This window comes from Pleurodeles waltl, chromosome 3_2, assembly GCF_031143425.1.
Source record: "Pleurodeles waltl isolate 20211129_DDA chromosome 3_2, aPleWal1.hap1.20221129, whole genome shotgun sequence".
Taxonomy (NCBI): Eukaryota; Metazoa; Chordata; class Amphibia; order Caudata; family Salamandridae; genus Pleurodeles; species Pleurodeles waltl.
Window position 1 is genome coordinate 200391251 of NC_090441.1, and position 22493 is coordinate 200413743.

Below are 22493 nucleotides of genomic sequence, written 5' to 3' on the forward strand. Positions count from 1 at the left end.
AGTGTCGGTCAAGCAGTACTAAAAACACTATTTCAAACCACATCAACCATACAGGCTAGCCACCGCTTCATTGGGAGGACGACTGCTTTTTAGTCTGTGCACAGCATGTGTATCTACAGCTATACATGCCACAGAACGGAAAATGTCACTTTCCCAGTGTACATCTGTTTGTGGCATGTTCTGCTGCAGATTCACATGCGCCCTCCCTCCTCCCCGGAAGCCTGTAGTAGTTGCAGTATTTATTTGTACATATGTATATACATTTACATTAGCATGGACATCTTATTTACTTATTACATTTAGTTGTACATTTACATTCTTTCACTCTATCACTCCTTCCTATACCCTTCTGCGGGAAAACAATCCAGCAAAGGAGTCGATGTCCATGCGCACCATCACCAAGAGGAGGAGTCACTCGATCCTGTGACTCGAAAAAAACAACTTGTAACACTCCGAGCCCAACACTAGATGGCAAACTATGCACAGCATGTGAATCTGCAGCACTACATGCCACGAACAGATGTACACTGGGAACGTGACAAGTTCCATATATATATATATATATATATGTGTGTACAAAAACTTTATTCGACTTTCAACAAGTCATAAAAGTATCAAATATTTTACATTTCAATATACAATAAATACAATAAATAAGCTAAAATATTAATGATTTACTAAATTAAAAAGATCCATACATGATTTTTTTTTTTAAATCTTGAAGAAAAATTTCCTAGATACGAACCGTTGGGTAAACTAGTTAAAATTATGTTGCTACCCCCATGCGCTTTCTTGTATTTAATACGGAGCATAAAAAATTGGCCAAGGTTCCGCACATCTCAATGGAGGATAGCACCTGGAGGCTGGCATACGCAGTGCGACACTGGGGAAGATTAATTAACTTTAGAAGAGGGGCTACTAAGTGCTTTCTTTGCTTGGCATAGAATTTACAAAATAAAACCACATGAATTGTGGTTTGAGGTGCCTTTGCATCACATGGGCAAGCCTTCAGGGTGGTACTCCAATCATTCATAGTTGGAAAGGTCACTAGACGGTGGAATATATCCAGCCTCAGTCTGGTGAGAACAAAACGGTGGCGGGGGTTTATCACATTCGTCAAATAAGGCTGAATGGCCTCCGTCTACAGAATTATTTGATTGTGAATGACGGTGGCCTTTTTTGATTCAACCTCCCATCGTAAATCTTCTAGATATTTTAAAGCCAGAGCACTCACGTCCTTCCTAGAGATTTTTACCAGCAAGGCTGGGTTTGTGTAATAAGCTTTATTGCCCATGTTTTCAAAAAAGGTCATAATGTATCTTAGCCAGGGCACCCTTGCTGCGTATATAGACTCCATGCAGTCAGTCAAAATGGCCTTATTTAGTTCAGTATGTTCCGAGGTCCAGACTTTGTGCCATAGCAGTAAGGGTTGAATCTTTATCAAGTCAGTAATAAAGGGGAGCCCCAGTTCTGAGTGAATAATGTATGATGATGTACCATTTGGTACCATCAATAGATGTCTTATAAAATCATTTTCGACCGTCTGCACCAGGTTACAGTCGGTGTATCCCCAAATTCCAGACCCATACATGGCGGCTGGGGTACACTTGGCTTTATACATTTTTATCATATTTGGCGGAGTAATCCCCCCTAACCTTTTGGAAAAAAACCTTAGAGCCATCGTTGTTTTAATAAGCTGGGCTTTTTTCATCTTCCTACAATTAGCCCAGGAGCCCTGTTTGTCAAACATTATGCCCAGGTATGAAAAGGTTCGCGCAGTTTCTACTCTCCCATCCGCGGTTGTAATGTTATAGGACTTGCCGCGTTTCCCACCACAGTTCATAATCAACGTTTTTGAGCGATTGACAGTAAGACCCAGTTGTGACATAAATGTGATGCAGGTAGTTAAGAGTTTTTGTAGAGCTAACGGGGTCCTGGCCATTAAGACTGCGTCATCTGCGTAAAGTAAAACCGGGACAGCACGATTGCCTATTTGGGGTAGATCTTTGCAGTTACTAGCCAATACATTTTCTAAGTTATTTATATACATTGAAAACAGGAACGGAGCAATAACGCAGCCTTGGCGCACGCCTCTAAATATGCCAAAAGGGCGAGTACTTTCCCCTTTAGGCCATACCTCACTCTTGCTCTGCACCCTGTATACATTTCTCGTATAAACTGGATTATGGCTGGTTCTACCCCATGCTGCTTAAGATATCCCATAGCTTGTCATGTAATACACAATCAAATGCTGATGATAGGTCAATGAAAGCCAGATGCAGGTTACCTTCTCTAATCCTTGTATACTTTCCTATAATAATACTTAGATTCAGGCTTTGTTCCACTGTCCCAATTCCTTTCCGGAATCCATATTGGACAGGAGATAAAGCACTCTTTTCTTCGGCCCATGTTTGCAACCTGTTCAAGATAATTCTCCCAGCTAATTTAGCCGTTGAGTCCAGCAGGGAGATTGGTCTGTAACAGGCTGGGTTAAGGGGGTCACCTTTTTTATATATAGGAATTATATTGGAATCTCGCCAAGATGGTAGGGGGTAGGGGACCTCGTATGCAAATGGCCCTTAATGAGTGCGTCAGTACAGGCCCCCATAGGTGGATATTGGCCTTGTATATATCAATCGGGACGCCATCGGGGCCTGGAGCTTTCCCTGATTTACTTAAAGTTATGGCTTCCTCTACCTCCTCAAGGCTAAATTGTGGGGTTATTAACAGGCGTGTACCTTCCTGGAGGGCTGGATCACATACACGGGTAATGTAGGGTTCGTATCGCTGGCCCGCGCATATATTATAGAGAAGTGTGCGATCCAGTCTTCTTCGGAGATCGCTATTTCCATCCTGGGGGGGTCTCTGTCCCCGAACATAGGAGAGTTGATTGTTTTCCAAAAAAGAATATTATCTTTCGTTCGGCTAGCTGTGTGTAGAGTTTCCCACAGAGTTCTTTTTAAAGTCAATTTCCTTCCCTTCATTGCTGCTTTATATTCTTGTCTGCACTTACATATCTCAGTTAAAGACCTTTTTGGGGCTTTTAGAGCCTTTTTCAATTTCCTATGTGCTTGTGAGCAGTTATAATCAAACCATCCAGTGGCCCTTTTTTTTCCCGGCTTACCCCTTCTGATAGTAAGGGCTTTCTTTATAGATTGCATAATCAAAGTAAAGGCACTTAAACATCGCCCTGGGTCTGGATTCTCACTTAAACAGTCTGCAAAAGCATGCTTGCAGTCGCTTAGTAACTGTATCAGGAGAGAGTCGGGGTCAGTCTGTGACCATTTCAGGGTATATCCATTACACGGCATTAATTCGATATCCTCTATCAGGGTGGGCCTGTCATCTCTATCTACTGTAAGGGGAGTTATTAGGAGGTTCAGGCTCTGAGGGTAATGATCGCTAATTATGATGTCATGCAGGGTATAATTCTTAAGGTAGTGTGCAAAGTGGGTTGACATTAAAACGTAATCAATCACAGTATTCGCACCCTTTCCATTATATGTTGGATTAAACTGTGATTCAGCAGAGTATAATTCGTTTGCAAAGGATAAATTGTGGGTTTGTGCCAGTAAATTCAATGCGTCTCCTTGGGTGTTATGTGCAAAATGGAGACTTAAGCCAACGCCTTCAGGATCCTAGCCACATACCTTATCTGAGGTTTCTTTACAGGGATGGACATTGAAGTCTCCACCCCAGATCATAAAGGTCTCACGATTGTTATTAATACTTATTTATTTTTTTAAAATCATTTCCCATCTCCATTAGGATATTAGCAAACTCTCCTGGGGCTGCATTATTATAAAAGTTAATGATGACTAGGTGAGTCTTATGATCCAAGTTACCCTCTATCATTTGATAGTATAAACTCGTAAATTTCATCTCTAGGTTTTGTAGTCGTAACTTGTTAGAGATATATGTGCATAGACCCCCTTTTGGTCTACCGTGCCTAGACTGGGCAGCTGGTGAGTGAAATGTTTTATAGCCATTAATGTGGAGAGGACTCAATAACCACGTCTCTTGGAGGCATATGCATGAATATTTTTCTATAAAGTTCACCCAAGTCTCATTGCCTATTTTGTTGGTTAAACCTGCAATGTTCCAGAACAGTAGAGCGATCTCTGCTTTCTGTTTAGGGATGCCATACTGCTCCACTGGTGTACAGGGAGGTAGAACGTCTCCTGGTGGCTGGGGTGTATTTCTGGGGGCACTGCTTTGGGTTAGGTGGAGTTGGGACCTGTTTGCTATAGAATCTATTGTGTGAGATATATGTTCTTTGTTTGAAGCCCACCCTGTTTTATGTTCTGTCTGGGCTAGTTCATCTGGGGGAACTGTCTGATTTTTATTGAGTCAATCTATGTCTTCTAAGGCCGTGAGGGGGTGAAATCTGTTGCGCCCTATTGGGAAGTCTGGTGTATTAGAAAATACTCTTGCTGGTTGTGGGCTTATGGAGTTATACCCCACTGGGCTTTGATAGAAAAAACCTAAGGGTAGTAGTGAGATTCCTTGGGAAGTGACCTGTGTGGCTCCTAGTTCGTGGATAAGTTTGTCCACTAAATTTGGTGACCTGAATGAAAGGACCACGCAGTCGCCTTCCAGCACTTTCTTACTGCTGCCTATCCACTTAATTCTCCTGACCATTTTTATATTTTCAAAGAGGGGACCAACCATTCCTGAGCCCAAACGGACTCCTATCCAATTGAGGGCCTTATTTCTCTGAGCTGTCCAAGATTCTATCTGTTGATCGTCTAAAGATGGAACGTTGGCCAAGATCACTACGTAAGGTGTAACCTCTGGAGGGAGATGTAATAGATCACTTGGGCAATGTCGTACGGCACTGCGGATATTTGGGGATTTAATCCTGCTGTATGAATTCCTCACTGGGTTTACGTAGGGGTGAGTGGTCATTGTCCTCGGTGGGCTGTTGCCTACTCTCTTAGCTAATCTAGGATTTGGGTCTACTTGATCAGGGAGAAAGTCTTGAGCTGTAGCAGCAGGGGGTGAAGGCCGGAAAGTTGGATTCAAGTTGGATGCTGGTGGCTGCGTTGATATCTTTCTCAGGGGATCTACATTCGGGTGTGTGCCGTTTATCCTGTTTTGCAGGAAAAATTGGGTGTTGTTTCCCTGATCTAGGATCAGAGGTGGTGTATTAAGATCCTTTAGTACGTGATGTAAATCTTTCCGTTGTATAGCCTTTATTAATCCTAGACCTGCCTCCAGTTTATTCTCCACCCCCTTTAGGCGCTCCAGCATGGAATCAAGAGTGAGTCCTATGGATGATTTCAGAGTATTTACTAGCTCATATAGGTTTATAAGGAGTGATCTAGTCGTATCTCCTACATTATTTGAAGATTTCTTCCGAGATGGTTTCTTAGGTTGTTTTATGGCTGAAGTGATTGTTGTGCCTAACACTGGGGTTTCTTAGGGTTCTTGTCCTCCAAGCCCACCTCCGGTTTCCTTGGTCGTTTGGCCACAGGAGAAATTTCGTCCAAGGAGTAAATTAAATTAGAGGTGTCTTTAATACATCCGTTAATATACCTTGGCTCTGTGTTCTCGTCGCCATGTTTGCTCTGTGGGGGGTTGTTGAGTAGTTCTGCAGATTCTAATAGTTCAAGGGAGTGGTCTTTAGACCCCATCAATTTCTCTTCCACGGTGGCGATTTGTTTGTCTATCATGCCCATCGCCCCTGAAATATATTTTAATATAGATGTACTATCTTTTAGATTTGTAGGATTATTTGATTTGGAGTGCTTCCTTTTACCCATATTTTATATGGATACGGAAGACCCTGTCTAAATAATGAGGGGGAGGGAGAAGTGGGATAGGTTGACCCGCCTTAAATGGCTTCACTGCACTATCCTAATTCAACTGAAATTCGCAGGGCGGGAAGGAGCCTAGGCTGCTCTTTCAGGACGAGGCTTCTTTCGGGCCCTTACCCTTTGGTCTTGGACTGCTGAATTAAGAGGCAGTGGGCCCTTGAGGGCAAGAACCGAAAATTAAAGGGAGGTGGCCCAGCCTCTTCCTGGCGATGACGGGCGAAGGACAGGCCTGCCCTTGGCCCGGGCTTCGGCCACGTGCGTCCGGCGCTGCGGGCGCGCTACGTGGTTGTTAAAGGGCCTCCCGCCCAATCAAAAGCAGTCCCGCGAAGTTTAAAGGGCTCCTGCCCCTGACAGTTTCTCTGCGCGTCCCGCGACTGAGGGCGTGCTACGTGGTTGTTAAAGGGCCTCCCGCCCAATCAAAAGCAGTCCCGCGAAGTTTAAAGGGCTCCTGCCCCTGACATATATATGTTCGATGGCATGTATAGCTGCAGATACACATGCTGTGAATACGTCTGCCATCTAGTGTTGGGCTCGGAGTGTTACAAGTTGTTTTTCTTCGAAGAATTGTTTTCAAGTCACAGGATCGAGTGACTCCTCCTCTCCGGCTCCATTGCGCATGGGCATCGACTCCATGTTAGATTGTTTTCTTTCCGCTCCGACTCTGGCCTCGTTGGACCGACCGTGTGGAAGCCTCATGGATCGAACTCCATTCCGATTCTGTCCTCGGTGCCACGCTAAATTCCCTTATACGGACCAACACCTCGTCTGTAATCTCTGCCTTTCCCCCAACCATCGGGAAGAAAATTGCGAGGCCTGCAGATCCTTCCGGTCGAAAAAGACGCTCCGAGACAGAAGAGCACGGAGACTCGAGATGGCATCAAAAAGCACTGAACATCTCAACATCGAAGAGGAAGAAATCATGCAGACCGCAGTCTCCGTTCGAGGATCCGACTCCGACCAGGATTCCGAGGAGGACAGACCGGTCACGGCAGGACATCACGTGAGTACGCCTGCCCCTGTGTCATCTAACTCCAAACATAAGGCCTTGGGAGCGCCAATGCCGGAAGGCCATGGCTCGACCCGAAGGAAAACGCTTGGTGACCAACCCGCCAGCTCGACACCGAAAAAGGCCACCCCTCCGAAGCCATCTGACTCGAGCCGAAGCTCCGTCTCCGAACCGAGCAAACACCACTCTTTCGAGTCAAAATCTCGAAAATAATTTTTGGAGCTGAGACCATCCTCAACCCCAACAGTTTCGATACCGAAAAAGCCAGCTTTGGAGCCGAAAAAGCCTATTTATACTGAGGAGCATGGACTTTCACAAGCACTTAAAGAAAGCCACAAAACTACTGAGGAGGACTCAAAAATAGAGGCAATGGATGAAAGGCAAGCCAGGATTCACATCCATAAAGAGACCGGCAGAATATTAACCGCACCTCCTCCAAAACCAAAGAGGAAATTAGCCTTTCAGGAGGAATTGGACACTACACAGCCTCCAGCTAAAGTGTCAAGAACAAAGAAGAGACCTCCACCTCCTCAATTTTCTCCTCTTCAGTCTCCTCCTCACTCTCCATATTTATATATCTCTCCGCCAACCAGTCCTACACCTATGCAGTCAGCATCGCACTCATTTGATTCGCAGCAGGACAATGTGGATCCATGGGGTCTTTATGATCCAGACCCCATTCCAGACAATAACCCAGATTGCTATCCCTCTAAGCCTTCACCACCAGAGGATAGTACAAGCTACACTCAAGTCATAGCAAGGGCAGCATCATATCACAATGTCACCATGCATACTGAGCCATTAGAGGATGATTTCCTACTTAATTCACTCTCCTCCACGCATGCAACATATCAGTTGCTTCCTATGCCCCCCGGCATGCTAAAAAATGCTGTCAGATATTTAAGGAGTCAGTAAAAGCAAGGATAATTACTCCTAGAGTGGAGAAAAAATATAAGCCACCTCCTTCCGATCCTGTCTATATTACCCAACAACTACCTCCAGACTCAGTAGTGGTAAGTGCTGCCAGGAAGAGAGCAAGTTCGCAGTCGTCAGGTGATGCACCCCCACCAGACAGAGAGCAGGAAGTTTGATGCTGCAGGGAAAAGGGTGGCATCTCAGGCAGCCAACCAGTGGAGAATAGCCAACTCTCAGGTATTGTTGGCTAGATATGACAGGGCCCACTGGGACGAGATGAAAGATATAATCCAGCATCTCCCCAAAGAACAGCAAAAAAGGGCACAACAGATAGTAGAGGAAGGGCAAGCCATGACTAATAATCAGATCAGTTCAGCCCTAGACTCTGTAGATACAGCAGCCAGAACCATCAACACTGCTGTAACCACAAGGAGACATGCATGGCTTAGGTCTTCAGAATTCAAGCCTGAAATCCAGCAGGCAGTGTTCAATATGCCATTCAACCAAAAACAACTTTTCAGCCCAGAGGTTGACACTGCAATTGAAAAGATGAAAAAGGATTCAGACACCGCAAAAGCCATGGGTGCACTGTATACCACACAATACAGGGGCTCCTTTCGTAAACCCCAATTTAGAGGTGGATTTAGAACCCAAACTGCTGAGGCATCCACCTCACAGCCTAAGTCGGCCTACCAACCTCAATACCAATGAGGTGTTTTCAAAAGCACGTATAGAGGCTAGTACCCCAGAGGCAGGGGAAAATATCAAACAGCAAAACAAGCCTCACAACAAACTAAGCAGTGACTTGTGCCATTCCTTCCCAATTCACACCTCACCTGTAGGGGGAAGACTGCAAAAGTTCCACAACAATTGGCTAAACATTACCACAAACAGCTGGGTATTATCAATTATCCGCAATGGCTATTGCATAGAATTGACACAAACTCCACCAAATATTCCACCAAAACCACACAAGCTGTCCACAGACCATATCATTCTGTTGCAAGAAGAAGTCAAATCTCTATTACTCAAACAAGCAATAGAAGCACCACATACATTTACTAAACATTGTTGTGTAGATGTTTTAGCAGCGCAGCAAGCCACAGTAGGTCAAGCTGTACTAAGAACACTATTTCAAACAACTTCAACTCCTACAGGCTGACCACCGCTTTTATGGGAGGAATAACTGCTTTCTAGTCTATGCACAGCATATGTATCTGCAGCTACACATGCCATTGAACGGAAAATGTCACTTACCCAGTGTACATCTGTTCGTGCCATGTTCCATAGGTATGCATATTACCTAGTGGCAGACTCCACTAGGTAGTTGGATTTTTATATATATATATATATATACATATATATATATATATTCACTATTCACTGATAAAACAAAGGTTACAAGAATGTTATATTTGGACTCACATTTCAAATGTACAAAACCATAGAAATTCTTCAGCAGTTATACTTAGAGTTATTTTAAGTAACTATAACTTGTGCCCTCTGCATGCACAGTTTTTTTTAATCAATAATTGTACTGCAAATGTTACAATGATATTATCAATGATGTTATAAAAGATGTCATGAGTACTGTAATGTCTGGGGTAATTAGCAGTGCATGGTGAGGGCACGTCTCATAGTTACCTTAGGGCACAAATGCTAGTTCCTTGAAATAACTCTAATTATAACTACTGAGTTTCTATAGTTTTGTACGTTTAAAATGTGAGCCTAACTATAACGTCCCTGTAACCTTTGTTTTTTTCAGTGAATTTCTCTGTTTTTTTTTAATGTAAAGTAATTTTAATTACTATGTGCTAATCTAACCTCCGCCGTGCAAGGTGGAGGTTGCCTGCAGGGCCTTCCCAACCCCCTATAACTACCCAAACCTGTCCCACGAATGCCCTTATACTTTGTGTGGTGGGGTTCTGGCCTGGGGCCAGGACTTGTGGCCAACCCTCTATAACCACCCAACCCCGCGCCACGAGGTTGGCCGCAGGACCTGACCTGGGGTTGGGTGGTTCTTGGGGGTTATCCGCAACTCAAAGATTTTTCTGGGAAAAAGACTTCAATGTTCCATCATGAGGAATGTTTAACATTCAAAATATATTATCAGTAAATAAACAGACACACTACTATGAGATAATTTGAACCCTCAACCTACTGTCAGTCCAAGAGCTTTACCTGTAGGTTACAAGTGACTCTGCATCAAAACATAGTTATAACATTTGAACCAAAAATCTTGCTAGTGTGACATTTTGAAGTCATTACATATAGAGCCATTGCAATACCAATCTCTCTCACTCTCTCTTCCAACCCATTATGGGATGGAAGAGAGAACGAGAGAGAAATTGAGAGATTGAGAGAGAGATGCATTAAGAGGAGGACTTTGACAGAGAGAAATTGAGGGAGAGAGAGAGTTTTTCTAGACTTTGATGAATAAAGTACTTAGAATGAGATGTTTTAGGATGAATTGAAAAGAAAAATGTATTAAAAAGAGTGAGATCACCTTTCAGTATGTACCTTAAACATTTGAAGTTGAAAAGAAATTCAAGCAGGGAAATGACAATAGATACATCTCTACTTTTACCCTCAACCTTTAGTGTGAGTGTTGAAGACCTTACCCACTACACCACAACTTATTCCTGATTACGGAGTGTCCAGACATTACTATGACATTCAACCCAAAGATTTTGCCAGGAAAAAGACTTCAGTTTTACACAAGAACTGTTTACTTTTCAAAACACTAGTAAAGAAACAGACACACTGCCATGAGATACCAGGATTTGAACCTTCAACCTACTGAGTGACAGTCCAGAGCTTTACCAGTGGGCCAGAGGTGAGTCCATTCTGCTGTGAATCAAAATTGAACTATAACATCTCCACTAAACATCTATCTTGTGTGCCGTTTTGAAGTCATTCTATGGAGAGACCATTGCTGTTGTTATTTCAGTGGTCTCTCCATAGAAAGACTTCAAAGCAGCACACAAGCAAGATATTTGCTGCCCAGGGGGAGTCTTAAGGCCCCAAGGGCCTAGCCTGCTCCCCACGTCCTACGGTAGCCAGCATGGCTCCCGCAAGCAGGGAGCTGCTTTCAATAGCAGCTTCCACCTTACGGGAGCAATATTTTCACCTCTTTCCCTGCATGCATGTTTGCGTGCAGGGAAAGAGATCAAAACTCTGCTTTCAGCAAGTAGAAGCTGTTAGCTTTTGCTTGGTAGGAGGTTCCTGGGGGACCCGTGGACCATGGCTAGGAGTTTAGGGTAAATGTATCCTGCCCCTTTTAAATGGCTGCCAACACTTCCTGGCTGAAATGTTGGCAGCCAATCCAATTTCTGCATGAGACGCGATCGGAAGGATTCGCAAAGTCTTTGCACCCCTTGGTTTCCCTTCAATTTCTCCTAAACTACTGAACAGATTCACACCAAATAACAAAAAGCATAATCTGCATACTGAAAGCTACCTTTCTGCCAAAATTTGGTGTCATTCTGTCCAGTGGTTTGGTCTGTACTTATGTTCAAAACTCCTATGTGAATTAAAATGGTAAATGCACTTTTTTGACCCCCCCACCCTTTTTCTCGACCCCCACTTGACGGATCACCCAGAAACTTCCCATGCACAAGATACTTGGGCACACTTATTTTGGAGAAGTTCATGAAGATTCGTCAAAATATATATATATATATATATATATATGTATATATATATATATATATATATATGTATATATATATATATTCTCGATGGCATGGGTAGCTGCAGATACACATGCTGTGCATATCTTGCCATCCAGTGTTGGGCTCGGAGTGTTACAAGTTGTTTTTCTTCGAAGAAGTCTTTTTTCGAGTCACAGGATCGAGCGACTCCTCCTCTCATTGAAAGTGTGCATGGGCATCGACTCCTTTGTTAGATTGTTTTCTTTCTGCCGTCTGGTTTGGACGTGTTACCTCTCGCTCCAAGACTTTCGATTCGGAAACTTTGTATTCACTTTATTATAACATTGGTAGTGTATCGACTGCGTTTACATCTGCAATCGATCCGATTGCATCCTTCTTGGGCCTGTTCAGGACCCAGGACCTACCATGCCATAGCCTGATGGATCAGACTCCATTCTGATTCTGTCCTCAGTGCCATGCGAAGTTCCCTTATACTGACCAGCACGTGGTATGTAAGCTTTGCCTATCTCCTGAACATTGAGAGGAAGATTGTGAAGCTTGCCATTCATTTCGGTCGAAAAAGACACTGCGTGACCGAAGAGCAAGAAAACTCGAAATGACGTTGAAGTATACAGAGTCCACGACACCTTAGAGGAGGAGCAGGTACAGACAGCAGTTTCGATTCATGATTCCGACTCTGACCCAGGATCAGAAGAAGACAGCCAACCGATCACAGCGGCTCAGCATGTGAGTACACCTGCCCCTACACCCACTTACAAAACAAAATCTACCAAGGTCTTGGGTGCATCACTGCTGGAAAGCCATGGTCCCACCTGAACGAAATTTGTCGGCGACCGGGACGTTATAATTAGGTTCTGAATTTACTCGCACAAAACTTGCGGCCTAAGGTAACTATAACTTGCACCTCTGCCATGCACAGTTGTTTTGTAAATAATTTGACCACTAGTGTTTTATTGACATTTTTATTGACATTCTAAAAGTTTTTATGAGTGCTGTAATATCTGGGGTAATTGGCAGTGCATGGCGAGTGTGCGAGTTTTAGTTACCTTAGGCCACAAGTTATAGTTACTTGAAATAACTCTAACTATAACGGCCACATTTTTCTGGTTTTGTGCGATTAAATTTAGAACCCCTTGTAACCTTTGTTTTTTTAAGTGATTTTCTATATTTTTTAAATTTTGTTTCCTAACTATAACATCCCTGTAACCTTTGGCTTTGTCATTGAATTTTAGTTTTTTTAACGTAATTTTCATTACTATACTTCAATCCAGCCACTGCCGCATATGGCCTTTGTCTGTGCACAACAACCCAACCCTGCACCACGCATGACCAGTCCAGGGCCTGCGGCCACTCCCCATAACCACCTAACCCTGCGCTGGGCATAGCCTTTGGCTGTGTGTGGTGGAAACTGGCTGGGAAAAGGTGTGAGAGGATGTCTCTGGGTGTGAGAGTGGGTGTGACAGTGTCTGGGTGTGAGAGGGTCTGTGTGGGTGTGAGTGTCTGGGTGCGAGAGTAGGTGTGAGAGGGTGTCTCTGGGTGTGAGAGTGTCTCTGTGAGTGGTTGCTTGAGACTCTGAGTGTGTCTGTTAGTGAATGCATGAGTTTATGAGTGGGTCTGTTATTGAGTGCGTGAGCCCAAGTGGGTCTGTGAGTGGATGCATGAATGCCTGAGAGGATCTGTGAGTGGGTACTTGAGTATCTAAGTGGGTCTGTGAGTGGGTACGCGAGTGTCTGAGTGGGTCTGGGAGTGGGTACGTGAGTCTCTGAGTGGGTCTGTGAGTGGGTGCATGAGTATCTGTGTGGGGGTGTCAGAAGCTGTGTGAGTGATTCAGCCATAATCTAACCTCATCTGCCCTTTTAGCCAACAGCAGTCCACGGCCTTGCATAAAATATTGATCCAAGTGCAGTTCTTTCTGCCTCCTTGGGTAAATATCCAGAATGTATTCTACATGACAGCTGTGTAATGGAACACAATGAAATGTCACTAGTGACCTTGTGTGCATTTTGGCAACATGGGTGCAGCTTCCAGGTGATTTGCACATTTGCATAATCATAGCAATTTAAAGGGAGAACCATGGACTCTAGGAGAGTGGGGCCCCTTGGCCCCCTCCCTGGGCCGATTTCGGTCCCGGGGACACCATCCCCCAGGGCCGAGCATTCATTCAATAGGGGGAAGGGCCTCGCAGCCCCCCTCCCCGGGCCAATATGGGCCCTGGGACCCCATCTCCTGGGGCCCAGCCATCACTCCCTGGGTGCCCTGGAGCCTACCTAGGGCACCCACTTTGCAATAGGACTGCAGGGGGAGCCTTAGGGCCCCCGCGATACCAGGTTGCTCCACGCCTCCTGCAGGGGCCAGCATTGCTCTTGCACACAGGGAGCTGCTACACATGCAGCTCCCTGTATCCACAAGCAATAGTTTCATCTCTTTCCCTGGTCGCATCTCTGCAGGAAGGGAAAGAAATGAAACTACTGCTTCCAGCAGGTGAGAGCCCATTGACAGCCCTCGCTTTCTGGAAGAGTGTTTACACTGACATGGTGGGAGGTGTCAAAACTCCCGCCAAGTTAGAGCAAACAGCTGTGTCCCAGGGATGGGCACCCTGGGACCTAGTAGGAGCCAGCCCTGGGGCGTTGGGGTCCCCAAGGCCATTATTGGCTCCATGAGGGGGGGCGGCGCAGCCCACCCTCCAATGTTTAAATTTGCTCCAGAGAGTGGTGGTCCCCGGGGCCAGGGATCTGAGACAGACCCTTAATTTTTTTTTTCAGCCCTGGGGAGATGGCGGTCCCCAAGGCTGCGGGAGGGGGGCCATGCAGGCCCTCTGAATTAATTACATATTTAACCCCAGGGAAGTGGCGGTCCCCAGGGCTGCAGGGGATGCCGTATGGGCCTCCCCATTAAAAATAAATGTTTTGCCCCGGGGAGGTGGTGATCCCTGGGGCTTTGAAAAGCCCTAGGCGGGGGGCCTGTGTGCCCCCTCCTTTCTCCCCCCTCCCCCCCAATGCTCCAGGGATCTGGCCCACCCGGGGGCAAGAATAATAGCAAAAGCGGTAGACTGCGCTTTTTTTTTTTTTAAATCAATGCAAAATTTGCAGATCTGCCGCAATTTCTGTTGTGAATAAAAAAAAATTGTTTTAAGTCTGAGGTGTGGGGGTTGAGGGGTCTCTGGGGGATCCCTGTACCAAGGATAGAGGGGCAGGGTAACAGTGCCCTATCTCCTTTTTACTTTTCACTTTTTTTTTTAGATTTGGCTGAAGACAAGTCTTAAAATGGCTGTCAACACTTCTTAGTTGAAGTGTTGTCAGCCAATCCTATCTCTGCACAAGATCGGGAGTATTCACAAAGCCTTCACGCATCTAGATATCTATATTTAGTTTTCTTTTGTTATCTGAAAAGCTACTGAGCGGATTTACACCAAACAAAAGAAAGGCTTCTTTCTGGACCAAAAGCTACCTTTCTGACAAATTTGGTGTAATTTCGTCCAGCAGTTTGGGCTTTATTCGAGTTCGAAATCTGTATGCAAATTATAATGGGAAACACCCCCCCCCCCTTTTTTCTCAGCCCCCGTTTCACTCATCACCCCGAACCTTCCCATGTACAACAAGATTCTTGGGAACACTTTGGAAAATTTCATGAAGATTCATCAAACAGCGCCGAAGATATAGCCAAGTCAACAAACTAGGTCCCAACAGTAACTAGCTCTGAGCAGAGATCTCATGTCCTCACCTTACCCTTCAGGCCTCCAGACAAGGCCCTCAGTGCTCAGTTGCTCCACACAACAAAATACTGCAAAGTTACGTTCTATTTAAATGTAAAACAAAGCAAATTAAAAGGATTGCTTGTACGTGAAAGCTGCCAATACACATAGAAAAAGGAAAAACGAGGAGAAATAAACATATTCACCAACAATTATTTCTCTTCCAAGTAAACATGTGTGGTCTCCTTTATTGGGATGCGGGTGGGCCTCCAACTTAGGGGTGCTATCGCTATGCTCCACGTAGGCATTCTGCACAACCCAGACAGCACAGAACAAATCTTTTACTCTGTCCAGATGTCCAGCTCAGACTCCCCGCACAGGTCAGACATTCAGCACAGCCCAGACGCCCTGCTCAGGTCAGACATTCAGCACAGCCCAGATGCCCCGCTCAGGTCAGACATCCAGCACAACCCAGATATCCTGCTCAGGTCAGACATTTAGAATGGCCCAGACACCCCTCTCAGGTCAGACATTCTGCACAGTCCAGACGTCCCGCTCAGGTCAGATATTCTGCTCAGCCCAGATGCCCCGCTCAGCCTAGACAACTCGCTCAGGTCAGATAGTCAGTACAGCCCAGATGCACCGCTCAGATCAGACATTTAGCGCGGCCCAGACTCCCTGCTCAGGTCAGACATTCAGCACAGTCCAGACAACCCGCTCAAGTCAAATAGCCATTATTATACCAAATGAGGCAAACCCATATAACCCTTAGACCTGGGTAATTTAAATAGTAAACACCAATTAGGTCAACTCGGGGGAAGTATATGCCTAGACTTCCGCGGCATTAGAAAATAATAAAAACCTGTTATCTTAAAAATATATGATAGCCTCAAATTAATTCGTATCACCTTTTATTATTTAATCTAATGAAAAAAAAAATCTTTACTCATAAAAACTTCATTAAGAAATAGGTGCTCCCAAATTAACGGCGCAGTGAAAGTGATAAAGTGATATTCGTGCCAAAGTGTTATATACAATATGTACAAATGTGGTTAAAAAGCATATAAGAAAAAAGCGAACTTCATTGAGATCCCTTTATTCCAGGTGTCCTGAAGTCACTCATATATAATCCACATATAATGTAGTCAACATTTCAACCCTGTATCATGACATAAATCATTAGTGGGTCACCCTCAGGACTGAACAATTCTTCTAGCCGGAAACACCTAAACAAAATAAAATAGACACACTCTTTTATAATACTCTTATTGGTAAACTCATATGTGATTGAGTCCAAAGTGACCAAGTCACACTCACCTATTATTCTAAGATTTTTTGACATGAGCCTTTTTATACGAGTGATTCTTAGTAGTACATGGAATACGTCTCCTCACTTCTCTGCAATGAAATTACATAAATTATTTTTGAAAAATTCTGCGGTTACTTAATATCACTTTTTTATATATTCCAATCTATAGGAATTACTCTTTGTCATTATTGAAAAATATTACTTTGTTTACTATTCTTTTTACCAGTAAATATCTTCTATCTATTATCTTGATGATTTTAACCCCTACACTTGGGTATTGGTAAACAAAATCTCTACTTGCGTAATTTTCGATTCTGGCAGCATATAACCTCTTTAATTGGTCAAACCTCTTTTAATGATTATATAACATCAAAGACATTCCTTTATTTTGCCCTGAAAGATAAAATCAAATAATTCCTCTTTTTTTCTCTTTATACATATATATATATATATATCTATATATATATATATAGACGCTAGGATTAACTAAATTAAAATTGTAGCATCATTCATTCCATCTTATTAAAAAACGGGAAGAACCTCCATAATATTTTCAAAAAACGGAAGACCTCAACAATTACATAAATTTAATAAAATGCGCATGCTAAAGGATCATTATCATCATACCTTAAACACTGTGCAAAAAATGCTTGCATGTTTGTCAAAAGACTGATCTCATCGAAACGCCATCCGGCAGCCTCTGAATACATGAAAGAGAATCTTCAGCTCACTAACTAGAAGAAGCCATCCGGCAACCTCTGAGCACTGCTAAAAAGGATTAATCGTAACCCTTCTATAAGTAGCCCACATCTATAATCCTCAAACAGTATTTACAAAGTATCGGTTATAACCGAACTTACTTTTGACGTCTTTCTGAGTCCGTATTTAAAAGGAAAAGCTGTTCGTTTTGCAGCCGCGGGCGCCACACGACCCAAAGGTTAAATAAACTAGTGATCTACTTTGCATGCGTTACTAATTACGCGCCTTGTGATCACGGGAGACTCAATGACTCCTTCGTCCGATCAAGTAATTAAGTAACCAAAACATCTCAGCAGTTTGAAAACATGTGTTCCTTAATCCTTTTAGGAAGACAAAGCGTACACGCCTTTTGACAATGTTTGCGTTATATAAATAAACCAATTTGTATTTCTTTTGTACCCAAACGGACATAATTAATCAACTTGGCTTCACTTCATTTCTCCTTAGTGTTTCATGCAGCCACATATAAATATGTATTTAAAAAGGAATACAGAATGATTTGTCTTATTTGTATCACCTAGTGCAGATATAATAATTTACAATCTGTACACATATAGTACTCATAAAGTTGAAGCTTGGTTCCAATATTCGAAATTATTAAATCTATTATTTATTGTATCACATTTTTCCATCCAGTAAAATTCATACTTAGATAGCCATCCAGTCTTGTCCCCTTGTCTGGGACCCAAAGCCACTTGTTCAATCAATTGCCATCTGATGTCTTCATTATTGTGTTGATGTCTTGAAAAATGGTCCACTTATGGTGCTCCCACTGTTTTGCACTTAATTCTGCTTTTATGCTGTAAAATCCTGCATTTCACCTTTTGTGTTGTTTGTCCCACATATATAAGGTTGCACAGGCACCAAATTGCATAAATCACATCCTGCGTATTACAATTTGAAAATGAACTCAACTTAAACACATTATCACCATAACAAAAATCTCTTGTATTAAAGATAGATTTACATGCTAGGCAACATCCACATTTGTAATGGCCTAATACCGCTGGGAGCCCGCAAAGCGTATTATTCTTCATTTTAGATGTTTGAGTTAACAAGGCCCTCACCAATGTGTCTTTTATATTTCTTCCTCTTTTAAAAGAGAAAGGAGGCAAATCTTGTATTGAAAGATGGTCTTTGACTAAGTCCCAGTGACGTTTCACAATTTTCTTAATTTCAGCACTAGCTGGACTGAAAGTCGTGACACATGCTAGTCTTTTATTATCATCCTAATCCCTATTGTTGTACCACGCTCTTTTTCTTGCTCTCTTTACCAATCTTTTTGGGTAATCTCTTTTGATCAGTTTGTCTATCAATATATCTGATTCTTAAAAATAATCTGTCTTCTTTGTACAGTTTCTACGAATTCAAAGAAACTGCCCAAAGGGAAGATTATCCCTTAAACTCCTCGGGTGACTACTGCTATAATGTAATAGCGTATTTCTCTCAGTTGGTTTCTTATAAAGGGAGACAAACAACTTCTCTTCATCCACCTGGACTAATAAATCCAGAAAAGGAATACTTTCTCTATTGTATTCCTTCGTAAATTGTATATCTATGACCTAGCATTAAGCCAGGTCCAGAATGCTTGTAAATCCATAGTTGAACCCTGCCAGATAAGGAAATCATCATCTATATATCTGAACCAGCTTCTTATACACTCCAAATAAGGGTTAATCAGATTATAGACATATTGTATCTCATAATGAGCCATATATAGATTCGCTAAACCTGGTGCGAAGCTGGCCCCCATAGCTACTCCTTTGATTTGATAGTAAAAAACATCATCAAATTGGAAATATTTTTTTCCCATAGCTATTTCCATTAGGGAGATCAAGAAGTCAGTAGGTACCTGCATAGGTTGTGAGCGGGAATTTAATACATCTGATACAACCCTAAGGGCTTTGTATTGTGGAATATTGGTATACAAAGACTGTAACCAATATAGCTGTGTCCTTATTGAATTCCACACCTTCAACCATAGTAATTAGACATACTATCCCTAACGTATGACCTCATCTGGGGAACAAATGGTTTCAAATAGAAATGTAAGTATTGACACAAAGGTTCCAAAATCGAACCGCAAACTGACGCAATTGGCCTCCCACGAGGATTCTCCAATCTTTTGTGTATTTTTGGTAAAGTGTATAATACTGGTATTCTAGGATATTTTCTATTTAGAAACTGATGTTCACTCTTACTTAAAAAACCTTGTTCTAAACCTACTATAGTTAGTCCATTAATCTCCAACTTTAATTCCTCTGTAGGATCTTTCTTCATTTTCTGATAACAACTAGTGTCTGTTACCTGATGTCGAATCTCCTGACAATAATCTACTCTGTTTTGTAAAACTATACCGTTACCTTTATTTGCTGCTTTAAATATCAGATCCTGTTTATCTTTCAAACCCCTTAACGCTAAACTCTCATTATACGTGAGATTATATTTAACATATTTGTGTAATTTACTCAGAGTGTCAATATCCTTTGAGACCATCTTTTCAAACATCAGTATTTCAATTGGCATAGTATGTGATGTCGGTGTAAAAGAGGAAGGAGTTCGAAAACCTGTCACCTCCGTCTGAACCGTATTAGGACGATCCTTAAAGAAATTATTTAATCGTATTTTTCTGAAAAATCATTGTAGTTCTAATTTCACCCCAAAAAGGTTTGTATGGGTAGTAGGCACTTAATTAAGTTTTTATGAGTAAAGACATTTTTTCATTAGATTAAATAATAAAAGGTGATACAAATTAATTTGAGGCTATAATATATTTTTAAGATAACAGGTTTGTATTATTTTCTAATGCCGCTGGAGTCTAGGCATATACTTCCCCCGAGTTGACCTAATTTATGTTTACTATCCAAGTCAAATAGCCAGCACAGCCTAGAGGTCCCACTCAGGTCAGATAGTCAGCACAACCCAGAGGCCCCTCTGAGGTCAGACATTCAGCGCGGGCCAGATGCCCTGCTGAGGTCAGACATTCAGGACAGTCCAGCCACCATGCTCAGGTCAGACATTGAGTACAGTTCAGATGTCCATACCCAGCAGTGAACAGTCAGAACACTACTCATATGAGCCAGGCTCCAGCATCAGAATGAACAGGTCTGGCCAAAAGAGACTGATGAGAGAGCATGAGGGGAACCCCACGTAAGCTGCACAGTGGCCACCTCCGGATATTCAACAGCAAATACCACGTTCTGCATTTAGGAGAATAAAGAATAAAGACACTTCATTCTGGTGCGATGTTAACACAGCATGTCCCTGTCTGTCTCTCCCTGTCCCTTCTGCACAGGCGCGGACTACAAGATGATGTTTAAGCCAGTCACCACCAGCTATGACTATGATGCCCCCTTGTCAGAAGCGGGCGACCCCACAGAGAAGCTCTATGCCATCAGGAGTGTCATCAGCAAGGTAGACGCACTGCACAACGCTCAAATCACACACCTGTAATATGTGCCGTCCTTCATGACACATGACACGTCTAACTACTGCATCCAATGATTACACTGAATGTTTTCTTATGTCTCACGCTGACTCACTATACCACCCTTGTGTATGACACCAGTACACTGCACCATTACACAGTCCCATTGTCTCGCACCAGTTCTCTTCTCCCCCTTCACGCCTTGCTGCTCCCTCCATCACATCTCACAAGTATTCCCTTATGTCTCACACTGACACACTACACCGCCTTCACCTACCACACCAGTGCACTGTACCATTACACAATCCTTCATGGCTCACACCTGCACCATGCACCCTCCTTCATGAGACGTGCATATCCATTGCACCCTCCTTCGTGAGACGTGCTGATACACTGCACCATCGTTCATGAGACGTGCCTATCCATTGCACCCTCCTTCATGAGACGTGCCTATCCATTGCACCCTCCTTCATGAGAAGTGCCTATCTATTCCACCCTCCTTCATGAGACGTGCCTATCCATTGCACTCTCATTCATGAGACATACATAGCCACTGTACCCGCCTTCAGGCCATGTGCCTATCCTTTGTATCCTCTTCCCTTAGCTGTGGGTATCCAGTGGAACTCCTTTATGCCACATGCCTATCCATTGAACCATATTTCATGTCACGCGCCTATGCATTGCGCCATCTTTCATGCCACGTCTGTGCATTGCGCCATCTTTTATGTAACATGTCTATCCATTCCGCAGTCTTTCAAGTCACATGCCTATGCATTGAGCCAGCTTTCATGTCACATGCCTATCCATTGCACTCTCATTCATGATGCATGCATATCCATTGCACCTTCCTTTATGAGACATACATAGCCATTGTACCCGCCTTCAGGCCATGTGCTTATCCTTTGTATTCCCTTCCATTAGCTGTGGGTATCCAGTGAAGCTCCTTTATGCCACGTGCCTATCCATTGCACCATATTTCATGTCACATGCCTATGCATTGCGCCATCTTTCATGCCACATGCCTATCTATTGTGCCATCTTTCATGTCACATGCCTATGCATTGCGCCATCTTTCATGCTGCATGCATATCTATTGTGCCATCTTTCATGTCACATGCCTATGCATTGCACCATCTTTCATGCTGCGTGCCTATCTATTGTGCAATCTTTCATGTCACATGCCTACGCATTCCTCCATCTTTCATGCCACATGCCTATCCTTTGAATGTCTTTCACACCACATGCCTGTCCATTACACCCTCCTTCACTTGCCCATCCGTTGCATCCTTCTTCATGTTACACCAGTATAAGCTCCCTTTCTGACATCTCACATGTTGCCTTTTCATGTCTCATACCTGTGCGCAGCTCTCTCCTTCACGTCTCACTTGTGTTCCTTCATTATTCCTTGCTTCCTGCTCCTTCCTTCTTGACTTATTTATGTATCTTCATCCTCCTTCATGTCTCACACTGGTACACTGCTCTCCCTTCATTGTAACACCTTTACATAGCTTTCTCCTGCATATCTTACTCATGTTCATTCATCCTTCATGTCTCACAACTGTTCCTTGCTTCCTCCTTTGCATCTCTCGTGCTTCTTTACCCTCCCTATGTGTCACACTTGTACTGTGAATAGCTCTGTCTCACACCTGTACAATTTACCTTTACGGTGTTTCACACTGTACACTGAGCCCTCTCCATGTATCATACTTGTAATTTGCACCCTCCCCTTGTCTCACACCTGTACACTAAACCCTCCCCATGTCTCATTCTTGCAATCTGCACCCTCCCATTGTCTCACACCTGTACACTGAACCCGCCCCATGTCTCACCATCCCCTTGACTTACACCTTTATACTTTACTCTCCCAGTGTCACACACTGTACACTAAACCCT

The 22493-nt window shown here is 43.3% G+C and overlaps 1 protein-coding gene across 2 annotated transcripts in view; it reads left to right on the forward strand.

Moving 5' to 3' along the window:
• Positions 1-22493, forward strand: part of LOC138286694 (beta-galactosidase-1-like protein) — a 296524-nt gene that overhangs the window by 190915 nt on the left and 83116 nt on the right. For both annotated transcript variants that reach the window (XM_069227181.1, XM_069227179.1), the window contains exon 11: positions 20469-20587. In XM_069227181.1, the coding sequence (XP_069083282.1) occupies positions 20469-20587 (119 nt within the window). The remainder of the gene's footprint in view (positions 1-20468; positions 20588-22493) is intronic.